The sequence below is a fragment of the Lynx rufus genome, unplaced genomic scaffold, assembly GCF_022079265.1.
Source record: "Lynx rufus isolate CCGP_SWC_20201006 ecotype Redwood Valley unplaced genomic scaffold, mLynRuf1.p SCAF_28, whole genome shotgun sequence".
In the NCBI taxonomy this organism is placed as follows: Eukaryota; Metazoa; Chordata; class Mammalia; order Carnivora; family Felidae; genus Lynx; species Lynx rufus.
The window spans coordinates 7,175,922-7,190,093 of NW_025814843.1; the positions used below are offsets into that span (position 1 = coordinate 7,175,922).

Below are 14,172 nucleotides of genomic sequence, written 5' to 3' on the forward strand. Positions count from 1 at the left end.
GGTTGAAATGGGAAATGGCCATCCTGAAAGTTGAGGTTGCCTGATACTTGTGAGAGAATGGGATGAGGAGGGCAAAGGACTTCTACTCTACCTGGCCACTGCAGTCACAGGGCTCGCTGAAGGCCACGTACTCTCCTTCCTTGCTGTACATGCCCAGACTTATCTTGGTCGCTTTCTCACTGGCGTCCAGCTGGAATTCCATCTTGGCCATGTTGTCAAAGAGTTTGGAAAGATGGCGCTGAACCTAAGATGGGAAACCACGCCACAGGATTGGACAACGTGTCCGGGCAGACGCTCATCGGTACCGTGCAGAGGTCTACTGCGTGCCAGCCATTAGAGAGACGGTTACCAAACATTTACAGGGAAGCTTGTGGAACAGTGGTGGGGTGGTATGAGGTCGGAACCAAATGAATTGGGTAGAAGTGGTCAAGGGAACACGGAATTAGTGGGAATTGTGGCCGCAAAAGTTTCACGAATGTCTGCTTGAACTAAACGGGAACAGACTGGAGGGAAAAAAGGATGGTTAATTCCTAAACCCTCCTCCTCAGAAAATGCTACCCTGCGGCAGAAGGGCGATGATGGTGGCGGTGGCCTATGGAAGAAGTCACCCAGCTGTTGAAACCACTTAGGCGCAGGAGACCTGTACCTGGTTCTCCCTCGCCATGTCGTCTCATGACACAGAGGGCCCCTTTCCAGTAACGCCCTGGGTGACTGCTCTAGGAGGGTTCCCAGAGAGCCACGCCATGGTCCTGACATGAGGGAAATGGCAGGATGAGAGGAAAAAATAAGCAGAAAGCTCTCTGGTAGAGCTTTCTGAGATACAGGGCCTCCAGGATATGCGGACCCGGAGTTGTAATCCTAAATTTACCATAACCAGCTCCCCAGCTAATGACAGGAGAGGAAAAACTCCATGTGTTAAAGTAAATACACTGTGAGGGCACCAGAGGGGGTGACTTGGGATGAATATCTTGATGGGAGGGAACCTTCTTTATCAGAGAGAAGGGGGGAGGGGCACAGAGGGGAGGGGGAGAGGAGGCGGGAGAGAGAGAGAGAAGCTTTAATAAAGGAAACAGAAGTGATTATGAAAAAGGCCACCTTGTTTTCAATTAAATGAAAGAAACACGAACGCAATGAAGTAGGAGGTAGAGATGAACGGGTAGTGGTAGGAAAATGATGTAAGGGGACAACAAATACTTAAGAACCAAATCAACACAGACGAATGAAATACGGTGGACGGGCTTGAGAAGCCATGGAAGGACACCAAGGAAGAGGGGTAACAGATGAAAATGTGGGGCGCCTGGGTGGCTCAGTCGGTTGAGGACCTGAGTCTTGATCTCGGCTCAGATCGTGATCCCAGGGTTATGGGATCGAGCCCTGTGTTGGGCTCTGCACTGACAGCAAGCAGCCTGCTTGAGATCCTCTCTCTCTCTCCCTCTCTGCCCCTCCCCTGCTCATGCTTTGTCTCTTTCAAAGATAAACTCGAAAAAAAATTTTTTTAAATATGTATGAATATATGAAGGTAATGTTATATTGTACACAGAAAATAGAATCCTAGCTTATGGAAATCTGATGAACTTAAAGGGAAAAAAATCCAGATAAATGGAATAGAAATATTATTTTAAAGCATATAGGAATAGGGGCGCCTGGGTGGCTCAGTCAGTTAATCATCCAACTTTGGCTCAGGTCATGATCTCGTGGTTCATGGGTTTGAGTCCCACATCGGGCTCTGTGCTGACAGCTCAGAGCCTGGAGCCTGCTTTGGATTCTGTCTCCCTCTCTCTGCCTGTCCTCCACTTGTGCGTGCTCTCTCTCTCTCAAAATTAAACAATCGCTAAAAAAATTTAAAGCACATAGAAAGAAAACCTTTTCAAGATAATGACCCTGGTTTTCAGATAGGAAAGAAAAAGCTCGTCAAATGTTGGAAAAATTAACAAAGCAAGTATATAAACATATACAAACTTTCTAAAATTAAACTTTAAATTTTGATCTCTATGGAGATCCAAATAGAAACAAATGAGGTTACCTAGAAAGGTCTGGGGGGAAAAAAAGCAGGTGTACCTCAGATGATGTCTCAGAGCTACATCTGGGGGGATTTGAGAAGAAAGTGCTGTGACACACAGGAGTTCCAAACTCGGCCGTTCAATCGCTCACCTGTAAAAACTACCACAGAGTCACAGATAGAGAAGGATCTGGGGATTAGTCTACTAACCTTCATCTCTCGGGATGGTGGGAAGGGAGGAGCTACTTAAAGATTTACTCACACCAAGCAAGACAAATAAAAATAAGTATTTAGGGGGCGCCTGGGTGGCTCAGTCGATTAAGCGTCCGACTTCAGCTCAGGTCATGATCTCGCAATCCGTGGGTTCGAGCCCTGTGTCGGGCTCTGTGCTGACACCTTGGAGCCTGGAGCCTGCTTCGGATTCTGTGTCTCCCTCTTTCTCTGCCCCCCCCCCCCCCCGCTTGTGCTCTGTCTCTCTCTCTCTCAAAAATGAGTAAACGTTAAAAAAATATATAAGTATTTAAGAATGAGCACATTATGTACAAAAGGTCTGGCAACGATCTTTGACTTTCCCTACGCGTGGAATTAACGAACGTATAGCTACAAAACAGAACGCCGGTGTGATAAATGTCTCAACTCCGCTATGCGTGGGCTACTCTGGAACTTTTTTGGAAAACTATATAGGGGAACAAGAGAAAGGTGGGTTTTAACTCTAGGGATGATCTGTGTTTGGTACATGCTTCTCACCAACAAACCAAAAATATAATTCCAGGGAGGTGGAAAGTTAATGACGAAGATGACAAACTAATGCACGGCTGTCATCTTTAGGCTCCATGAGAGCTGCTCTCCTCCGTTGCTGGTGGTGACGCAACAGGCTGTTTCCCCACGGAGGGAAATAGGGCCACCGCTAAACCCGACCGCATAGCATTTACCCTCTGACCCAGAAAAATCCCACTTCTAGGCATTTGCCTGGAAGGCAGACCCCCAACAATACAAAACCCAAAGTTATTCGCTGGCACAGGATTTGTAATTGCAAAATTCTATCAGCAACCTTTGGCCAAACTGTGGCATCGTCCAGGGAGTTAGGATGCAGGTGTATTAAAAAAAAAATGAGGCGGGGGGGGCGCCTGGGTGGCTCAGTCGATTAAGCGTCTGACTTCGGCTCAGGTCATGATCTCACAGCTCGTGAGTTCGAGCCCCACGTCGGGCTCTGTGCTAACAGCTCAGAGCCCGGAGCCTGCTTCGGATTCTGCATCTCCCTCTCTCTCTCTGTCCTTCCTCTGCTTGGCACACGCTCTCTCTTAAAAATAAATAAACATTAAAAAAAAAAAAAACGAGGGCCGTGCCTTTAAATTGATATGGAGTGATTTCCAGGATATGTAACGACATAAAAAACCGCTTTCAAGTATACATAGCAGGCTCCCTTTTATGTGAGAAAGGAGGGTAAATTAGAAAACCACACGGGCAAATATAAACGAACATTTGCTTGTTTCTTGCAAAGGAAAGCCAGAAACTAGTGGGGTCGGTGACCTACAGGGAGTGGAGGGGAAGTACAGGAGGGGCATTTCCAACATACCTTTTTGCACATCTTGACTTTTAGAATTCTACATATTCAAACAATCCAATCAACAGGGATGGGAAGAAAAAAACAAAAACAAAAACAGAAACAAAAACTAAAAGCCAAGAGAAATACCTGAGCCCAACCATACTTCAGGTGAAGTACAAAAATCACACTGAAGGGCGGGACAGAACTCATCCAAGTAACTTCTGAACACAGTACTCTGACCGGATATCCTCCGTCAAAGGAAAAGTGGAGAACTACATACACACAGATCTTGGCGTCTTTTCGGGGTGACACCTGGTGGAGACACCATTCCCCCGTCCTACCTGTCACTTGGAGATGCAGACCTAGGGTCTAGGACAGTCCTTCTCAAAGGGTGGTCCCGAGACCGCCAGCATCACTTGGGGAATCCTTAGAAATGCAACCTCTCCAGCCCCACCTGGACCTACAGGCTCATCTGAAACCCTGGGGCCCAGGAATCTGCATTTTAACAAGCGTTCCAGGTGACTCTGATGCACCTGAGCCCCCAGGTGACGCTTACGTTTGAGAACCGCTGTCTACAGCTCCAAGCACAACCAGTGGGACTTTCATATTAAGAGAGAGAGAGAGGGGAAAAAAGGCCGTACCACAGTAGCCTTCTCCTATCTTACAGATGAGGAAATTTCCCCAAAGAGAAGGGACTCCCAAGACCACACAGCCAACAAGTGGCTAGAACCAGGGGCCAGGACTCCAAATCTTGAGCTCCTTGTGTATACTGTTTCCACACACACAAAAATCACAAAATGCCAAGTTAATACAACCTCCAGTCTTCTCTCCCCCGGAAATGTTTGCTGTAACTTTTGCTAGCACCTACCTGGATCTCTCTTCAGAATCCGATCAAAGGCACGCTCCTGTGAAGGCTTAGACCCCTCCACCTTCCCCATCCTCGAAGCTTCCCCTTTCGGGGGTTAGAGCCACTGATGGGCCAGGGGCTCCCCGAGAAGCCTAACTATAAACGTGGAAGATGCGGGGGGGGGGGGAAACGTGGGTCTGAAATACGCACCCTGCCAGAGAGAGGAGGCATAATGGGGAATCTGAAACCTTCCCACTTGGGAGCCCCCTCAGACTTTCTGGATGCTTCCACGAGCGCTCCCTCCGCTTACCTCTTGAGGAGCTGTGCCGTTGGAAAGGATGTCTAACAGGTCAGAAGAGGACAGAAAGTAAAACCTAGGGAAGGCAAGCCTTTTCGTATTCAGGTACTCTGCCAGGGCCTTCTCACACAGGTGCAATCTGAGGGCACAGACATAGGATTTTGTAATTAAGTTTGCTTAGGCGCATAGGTGCGTAGACACGACCCAAAGGCAGACAGAGGCAGGACACGGAACGCGTATGGAAATCAGTGCCAGAAACACTGAGGGTATTCGCGAATACACGCACTGGTGCATTTCCACCCAAACAAGCACCTCTCATAATACCCCACGTTACCTAACATACCGGAAAATCGAAGCACACACACACACACACACTTGCTTGGATAGCTGAAGACAGTAAGGGTCTCAGAGAATAGGGAAAAGGCACCATCACCTTCCCCGGTATAAAGGGGCGGGGGGAAGCAAGCAGACCATCACCTGCTCTGAAGACCTTCCAGTTTTTCGTAAAGACCTGGTTTATTTGTGGCCTCCACGACATTTGGAGTTTTCTGGGCATCGTAAGCCAGCTCTTTAAAATCCACGTCAATGCCTTCAAATCTTTCAGAATCCTGAAAATAAAACGTGGGGGAGGGGCGCTTGGGTGGCTCAGTCGGTTAAGCGGCCGACTTCGGCTCAGGTCATGATCTCGCGGTCCGTGAGTTCGAGCCCCGAGTTGGGCTCTGTGCTGACAGCTGAGCCTGGAGCCTGTTTCAGATTCTGTGTCTCCCACACTCTGACCCTCCCCCTGTCTCTCTCTGTCTCAAAAATAAATAAACGTTAAAAAAATTTTTTTTAAAAAAAACGTGGGGAGAAATTCACCACCGCTTTCTCGGACTCGAAGAAGATCCCCTCATCTGCAGCAATTCAGAAGCAGAAACCGGTCCTTGGGGGAGGCCCTAAAAACTTCAACAAGGAAATACTCTTGGCTTGAAACAGCAGTTCCTGCACATTTGGGCCACAAAATCCCTCCCTCTGTGTTTTGTAAAAATCAGTGAGGAGTGCAAAGAGCTTTTTGCGTATGTGGCTAATATAGCCCTCAGTGCATTTTCTCCGTTGGAAGCTGACATTGACAGATTGAAAAAAAATTTTGTTAATTCATTTGAAGAGTAATGATATTAAGCCCACGATGGTAACCTGATAATATACTTCTAACATAATTCTATTTTCCAAAACAAAGTAACTTAGGAGGTGACATTGTTTCACTTTTTTTTTTCCCTCCCCAAAGTTAATGTCTGACTTGGAACGTGACCAGGTTTTCTTTCCTGCTCTGCATTCGATCTGTCGTGATGTCACGTGTCATAGAGCCTCTGGGGAACTCCCGTGTGCGCCCGGAAAAATCTGAGTGGAAAAGGCAAACAGCATCTTAGCCCTATTCTTAAGACAGCTTTGACCCTGAGGATCCCCTACAAAGGTCAGGGTCCCCGGACCATACTTTGAGAACCGTCGGCATAAAACACACACTTCCTACATCAGGTGGACGGCGGGCAGGTCCGCTGCCTTCCCTGGGTCCGTGCTAAAGTTTACGTAACCAAAGTAAGACGTTCTTCGGCAAACGTGAGGTCAAACGAATCAGTTACCACCGTGTCCTTCAAACACACACAGTGAGGAACAACATCACTGACGTGGTCGAGACAATAATATGTGCAGAGTTTAGCTCAACACCTGGCACCTGGCGAGAGCTTGTGGTATTTTTAGCACACGGCAACGATCACAACGGTATATGCCGTGTGCAGTGTTCAGTTACATCCCTGAAGTAGGTACTGGTTATTTGTCCCAGTTCGCGGGAGGAAACCAGGGCACAGGGAGGTTAAGCAACTTGCCCAAGATCCCACAGCTCCAAGAGACAGAGCTGAAACTCAGCCTGCCCTGCCCACCTGGGTCTGCTCTGAACTTCTTCAATCCACACCCCTCTCCGAGAAGATTTAGAAATAGGGGGGCTGGGGACATTATGTTTGCTCAGTGAGGTATCTTGTTCCCGTGAGAGGTGCGGAAGTCTCAAGGTTTCATCGGAAGTATGAAGTACGGAGCACGAGTGCTCCCATGGAAAGAGCTGGAAAGAAAATTGATATCCTGCAGAGGGCAACTGTACAGAAATGCCTGTGTGTGTCAAGCCAAGTTGGGAAATGTTTCTAATGAATGAAAATAGTTACCAGTTAGGGTGTAAGATTATGACCGGTTTTATTATGTTTTCAAATTGTCTCTGTTATTGCACTGTTAATACAAAAAAAAAAAATTAAATGTGTTCGCATACTTCACACACAAACCCTTGCCACTGAGAAGTTAATGACACCAATTCTTTCTGGTGCATAGTTGGGAGTTCTCAGATGCCTCCTCAGAGTCTCTACCAAAGTCTCCACTGATTTCCATGCCCCCCCCCCCCAATTAAACCTGCTCTTCTCCAGTCACTAGCAATGCAGAGAAAGAAAATCTGGCTTATTCCATGTGGCCTGATGACAACCTGTCTACCAGAATTGTTTTCTGTTTTTTTATTAAAAAAAATTTTTTTTTGTTGTTTATTTATTTTTGAGAGAGACAGAGACAGAATGTGAGTGGGTTGGGGCAGAGACAGAGGGAGACACAGAATCCGAAGCGGGCTCCAGGCTCCGAGCTGTCGGCACAGAGCCCGACGCGGGGCTCGAACTCATGAACCGCGAGATCGTGCCCTGAGCCGACTGAGCCACCCAGGCGCCCCAGTTTTCTGCTTTTTTTTCGTTCCGGATGTACAACCTTCCATCTGCAGTCGGACATTAGATATGCTTTTTGAGGGGCGAGCTGGAAAAATACAACGTTTTGATGGGGGGCGCGTCAACTTTTAAGGGAGATCTGCACAATGAGTGACGTTTTGGAAACAAACTGATTTGTAGGCAAAGAGCTTTCTGTGCTGAGGGGGTACAGAGAAACAGAGAACTCTGCAAAAAAAAAATCCAATGAATATGAGTCCACTGAGAGGTGGGTAAGTTAATGGCACATTAATTAAGACAAATTAGAAGGGGCAATCAACCACAGGGAAGGTAGTAATGAGAAGAATGTATAGTTCACAGAAATTCGCTGAGGATTTAGCTGCAGACTGGTGTTCCGCAGGCAGTACAGGCCAGAGGTCTGCAGGGTGGCTCACGGCTCAAGAAGGAACTTGAATTTTCCGGGAAACAAATGCTCACTCCCAGTTGACAACTGCACTGTAATTGTCTGTGGAGCGGCTCATGACTGGCTCATCCCAAACTTCAGGAGCTGATAGTCTCCATTTCCTTTCTTTCGTTTTTTTAAATGTTTATTTTTGAGACAGAGAGAGACAGAGCATGAGCAGGGGAGGGGCAGAGAGAGAGGGAGACACAGAATCCGAAGCAGGCTCCAGGCTCTGAGCCGTCAGCCCAGAGCCTGACACGGGGCTCGAATTCATGGACCGTGAGATCATGACCTGAGCCGAAGTCAGATGCTCAAATGACTGAGCCACCCAGGTGCCCCTCCATTTCCTTTCTCAAATACACGTTAAAACAACACCAATCGACCCTCCTTTCTTTTTCCCAGCCATCCAGGGACACACTGATGGGTGTGCATTTCCCTTTCTCTCTTTCCCTCTGCCTGACTTTTGGCGGCTTGGGAGGCCGATGTTTGTTGCGGGTGCCTTTGAGCGGAGCCAAGACCAGGCAGAGGAGGACAGGGTCTAGAGGACCGCGCAGACAGGGAGCGCCTCCCTCGACTCGGGTAAGGGAGCAGAGCGGGCGGGATTTCCTTAGGAGGTACCTGGGGCAGCTGAGCCCGGATGTCTTCGGATCCCATGAATATACTTTCCAGGTGAGACCACGTGCGCTGCACGTCGAACCAGGAGGAGATGACGGCGTCGGCCGTGGACAGCCTCTTCTGCCAGCCGGACACTTCCTCCAGGAAGAAGGCAACGTGCTTGGACGTCATCAGGTTCTGCAGCTGGACCTGGTTGTCCTCCAGGAGCTCGAGGAGGTCCTCGTCCGACCGCAGCTGGGGGACGCCGGTCCGCGGGTGGGGCTCGTACCGGAATTCCAGGCTGGCCCAGGTGGCGCACAGCTCCGTCAAGGTCTCCTCCGTGCCCATCTCTTTCACGGCCTTGTCCGCGATGCTCCGCACCTCGTCCTCAAAACGGTGCAGCTGGAGCCGCAGGAGGTCTGCCAGGGTGGTGCCCTCGCCCACGGCGAAGCTCACGCCCGTGGCCTGCACCAGCTGCCTCCAGTGCCGCTCCCGGATGGCCGGGCTCTGCAGCTCGGCCACCGCCCGCAGGGAGCTCAGAGCGTCCGACACGGTGCTCTCCAGGCCCGCGAACGCGTCCCAGGCCCTGACCTCCTTGTCCAGGTTCCGGATGCACCTGGCGAACCGTTTACACTCCCGGTCCATGGCCTCCACGTTGACCTCCCTCCACGGGGCCGTCTCCCAGGCACGGATGCTGGAGGTGACCATCGCTATCGTGTCCCAGAGCTCCTTCAGCAGGCAGACTTCCTGCCTGCACTGGTTCAGCTGCTTGTAGTTGGGAATGCTGAGCTCAAACAAGGCAGCAGACTCCGAGATGGAGGCCAGGGTCAGCTCCATCTGTCGGATCTCCGTGTGCCTGGCGTCCAGCTCGCGGTGAGGGGCGACGCTGTCGAACCTACGAAACAAAAACGTGTTCCTTCCGGTGAGTAGGGCGCACGGGGGCTCGTGTCCCGGAATCGCCAGGGTCACGCCAGCTCAAGTCTTTAAACGCCTAGTATTCTAGCCACGAACGGGAACTGGCACCAAAGCCCGGGAAGAAAAAGGCACTCGGGGTGGGTTGGGGGGGGGGGCGGTGAGCGCGCACAGCTGGAGAAAAGACAGTTCAAGGTGAACAGGAGGCTTGGATCTTCTCTTCACACCTGAGAAGGGAAAACTAGTTTCCTTTTCCATTGCTTCCCCGGTCCCCCGTCCAGGGATGAAGGGGACCATCCCTTTGTTCAAGCTTCCTTTGGACTGTGCTTCTGCGCACTGGCTCCCGGAGCACCTGACAGAGGAACACGGTCACGTTCCCGTAGGTGCTGTAAAGCCAGAGTTCCCGCCAAGACTATGCATGGTAGGCGGTCTTTAGGTGAGAGGGCTGGCATCTAGAAGTCCAACCCTACACTCCCTCTGGGGCACTGGCTCTCAGTCTGGGCGACATGTTAGAATTTGCTGGAAGTTTTGAATGCTCTCCGTGCCCAGGCTGCTCCCCAGTCCAGTGAAATCAGGCTCTTTAGGGGTGAGACCCAGGCGCAGCTTGCCGGGTGGTTCCAGTGTGCCAGGTTGGCGTCCTTGACTGTGGGGAAGCTCACACGGGTGGCCTGTGACGCCTCCAGGCATTGGCACTGCCACGTTTGGAAACCACGGATAGAGGACCTTGAAGACTGAGCACAGAGACCTCACCAGGGCCCTGTGCAGTCATCGTGCTGCTCCTTGGCTAGGGGCCTCAAGTCACACTCCTCTTCTGAAGTCCTCCCTCCAAGTTGTCCTTGATCTCGAGCCTTAGACCACTCTGGCCTGCTCTCTCCTGAATCCTGGGTGTCTCTGGTTCTTCACCCGACTTCTATCTCTGCGCTGTGCCCAGCTTTACGGTTTCTCTTCATAGGCCCTCACCCTCTTTTCTCTCTAGTGCTCACAGCAGGCATCCACCGCCCCCTCTGAGCCTCCCCAGTGCTCGCCTGCTTCACGGCCCTACCTTTCCAGAACTGCGTTCCCGGCCTGGCCTCTCTCCTCCAACATCAGCACCCCACATGCAGGGGCGTCTGGCTGGCTCAGTCCATGGAGCACGCAACTCTTGATCTTGGGGTTGTAAGTTTGAGCCCCATGTTGGGTGTGGAGAGGGCTTAAAATCTTGAAGGGAAGGGGAGGGAAGGGGAGGGGAGGGAAGGGAAAAGGGAAGGAAGAACGAACGAACCTGACGTGCAAAGGAACCCATGTGGGCAGATAACGTTTCTTTGGTCAGGAGCACGTGGAACCCAAGTGTGTAAGGAGCCTCTCGTTTTCCTCCCCATCACCAACTCTGGTTTCTTCTCTCTGTGCGCCTGGAGGGCCAATCTGGGGGCACCGCGACTTAAGGGGGAATACCACGTTCCTCTAAAATCAAAATAAGGTATCATGGGCTTCATCATCAAGGGGAAAGTTGAGGGCAAATGAGTGATTTAAAGAACCGGTCATTTCCTCCAGTCTAGCATGTGTGTGCATGCCCACGCACACGTATGTACGTATGCTCGTGTATGTTAGTTGGGTGGTGGAGTGCAGAGGGGAGGACGGCACACGACGTCTTTTTCTTGAACTGCCTCTCCTCTCAGTTGTCTTTGGAAATATCCGACTTGACGGATGGAAAGTAATCCTAATTAAAGCCATTTACCTGAACTGCTCGCCACTTAAGCCTAATTACCATGCAACACAATAACAGTTATGCATCCCATTAAATCAGTGTCAGATTAACTTTGATGCTTGCTACGTTTGATTCTGCTGGTTCCATCTAAATGGTTTTTGGCTTCTGTGCTACGGTTGTGGACTTGTCTTCAGAGGATGAGGCCGAACATCATGGCGCGTCTTCGCTGGTCTCCGTCCCCCTAGGGTTCCGGAACAGGACTGGAGGTTGAAGTTCTCAGAGCTGAAGGGGGACCTTTGTCTGTCTCGGCAAGGAGCTTCCTCCCCCCACCCCCCCCACCCCAGGAGAGGAGTGGAAAAAGAACCAGAAGGAATGAAGTGTAATGTCCTCATGGCAAGTGGTCCAGCAGGAAAGATCAACTGCATGGCTGGTTTTTTTCTCCTTATTCTTCATTTCCAAAGACTGATTGTTGGAGTGTGTAGGTTCTACTTTTTATCTTGACTGGAGCGACTTGGAAAGCGAAGTTAGCTTCTTCCTGTTGGTACAAGATCCTTGTGGGCCAACGTCTAAAAGCCCGCATTCTGTTTAATCTACGAATGGCGTATATAATTCAGGAATAACTTACAAGGGAAGTCGTGAGCTCTCAGGGTGTTCGGGGCACACACAGGAGAAAATGGTCTTTCTAACCATTCTTTCCTTAGCCCGTGCGAACACCCTGAAATCAACAGCAGCACCTCAGATGTCTGTCAGAGGCGATTACTTGTCAGACCTACTCCTGACGTCGTCTACTGCGTGGTGTAATTTTTGTTTATGGTTTAAATTTGCGGACAGTCATTTCCTGCAGCTGAGCACACATAAAAGTTAATTTGGCCCAAGTGGTGAAAAGAATCCCAAGACACGAGGGCAGGTAACCCTCTTCCCATTTCAAAACTCTGGTGCACACCGTCAGGACGTTCACAGCCCTGATTAATGTGCCTAATAAGCTGGAAGCGGTTCTCCGAATCCTAGGGGAGCGATACAGTAGGAGAACAAGAAAGCAACTGGAGGGAACGTGGTGCGGTAAGTCTTTGAAATTGAAACAATAATGCAAAAGTATTTTAATCTAAGGAGAGAAATGCCTGCAATGTCTGGATGAATAAAATTATAATGGAGAGAAATGGAAATCCGGCGCTTGTGCGTACGATCTCAGAAGAATGATCGACTCGGGCCCGACCCAGACGTAGGTGTGTGTGGAGGGAGTGGGAGGAATGAGTGATTTAAATGAATTCTCGGGAAGCCAGTGGGTGGTAAATGTTTAACCTCAGAACCACACCCGTGTGTTCAACAGCAAACACACCCCTGCTTGGTACCTGACGGGAATCTTAAGACTCAACTCATCCCAACCGAGCCTGGGGTCTTGCAGTTCTTCCCCATCGGTGGCCCCCACCTTGGTGAGCAGTGAAGGAGTGCCTTGCACTCACTGGTCCAGGATAGAAGCCAGAGAACTGCACCAGTCTCTCCTCCCTGCTCACCTCTCGTACCCAATCAACACACCTATTCCCCTCCCAAATCTCTCTCCAGTCTGTCCTCTTCTCCCTTGTCAATGCCATCGCATCAGTCCACGGGGACTGCTTCCCTCCTGGGCTGCCGCCATCGCCCTCCCACCGAGCACTTGGCCCTGAGTGGGTCTCGCTCCACCCCGTTCTCCGCAGCCACAGGCCAGCGGTGTGCACACCACGTTGTCCTCATGCTTAAGCTCCTCAGGGGTCGATCGTGGTCAGAATCTGGTTCCGTGAACCGCTCTGTTCTCACCCCCATTTCCAGCATCCCAGCCATGCACACATGGGGCCATCCAACTGTTCCTCACGTTTCCACCCTTTGGTGCCTTTGAGTGCTCTGCTTCTTATGCCTGGAATAACCTCACCTCCAACTTCTTTTCCCAATGGCTAATCGTCCCTTTCCCACTGGCTCAAGCACCATCTCCAACAGGGGGTGTGAACTGCCTCCTTGGGGGAGGTTAAAGTTGGCCACCCAATGAACATGTCTTTCGCTTTATTTTTTCTGTTTTTATTAAAAAAATTTTTTTAATGTTTTTATTTATTTTTGAAGGAGAGAGAGAGAGAGAGACAGAGCATGAGTGGGGGAAGAGCAGAGAGAGCGGGAGACACGGAATCTGAAGCAGGCTCTGTGCTCTGAGCCGTCAGCACAGAGCCTGACACGGGGCTCGAACTCACAAACCGTGAGATCATGACCTGAGCTGAAGTTGGATGCTTAACTGACTGAACCACCCAGGCACCCCTGTTTTTGTTTTTTTGAGAAAGAGAGAGTGGGGTGAGGGGCAGAGGGAGGGAGAGGGAATCTCAAGCAGGCTCTATGCTTAGCATGGAGACCAACGCAGGGCTCTATCCCACAATGCTGGGACCATGACCTGAGCTGAAATCAAGAGTCAGATGCGGGGTGCCTGGGTGGCTCTGTCAGTTGAGGGTCCAACTTCGGCTCAGGTCGTGATCGCACAGTCTGTGGGTTCGAGCCCTGCGTCGGGCCCTGTGCTGGCAGCTCGGAGCCTGGAGCCTGCTTTGGATTCTGTGTCTCCCTCTTTGCCACTCCCCCACTCATGCTCTCTGTCTCAAAAATAAACATTTAAAAAAAAAAAAAAGGGGCGCCTGGGTGGCGCAGTCGGTTAAGCGTCCGACTTCAGCCAGGTCACGATCTCGCGGTCCGTGAGTTCGAGCCCCGCGTCAGGCTCTGGGCTGATGGCTCGGAGCCTGGAGCCTGTTTCCGATTCTGTGTCTGCCTCTCTCTCTGCCCCTCCCCCGTTCGTGCTCTGTCTCTCTCTGTCCCAAAAATAAATAAACGTTGAAAAAAAAAAAATTAAAAAAAAAAAAAAAAGAGTCAGATGCTCAATCAACTGAGCCACCCAGGCGCCCCTCCAATGAATGTGTCTAAGTACTCATTTTTGAAATTGTCTCTGAGGTCAGAAAGTATGGGGGGTTTTTGTGGGTTTTTTCTTTTTGAGCGTGTATTATCTTAAAATCCCAGCACAATATCCTTTTTTGGTGACCCCATTGTTGAGACCGCGACCTCTCCTGCTCTGCGGAAGCCTCAATCGTGTGAATGAATCCGATGAACTGGAAGAACAGGGTGAAGCTGA

General features: G+C 50.4%; 1 protein-coding gene across 1 annotated transcript in view; it reads right to left on the reverse strand.

Annotated features, from left to right (window-relative positions):
* DNAH9 (dynein axonemal heavy chain 9) overlaps positions 1-14,172 on the reverse strand; it is a 340,134-nt gene that overhangs the window by 244,863 nt on the left and 81,099 nt on the right. Inside the window, exons 20-23 of the mRNA XM_047089868.1 lie at positions 8,471-9,341; positions 5,168-5,298; positions 4,703-4,829; positions 92-244 (exon numbers count right to left, since the gene is read on the reverse strand). Of these exons, the coding sequence (XP_046945824.1) occupies positions 92-244; positions 4,703-4,829; positions 5,168-5,298; positions 8,471-9,341 (1,282 nt within the window). The remainder of the gene's footprint in view (positions 1-91; positions 245-4,702; positions 4,830-5,167; positions 5,299-8,470; positions 9,342-14,172) is intronic.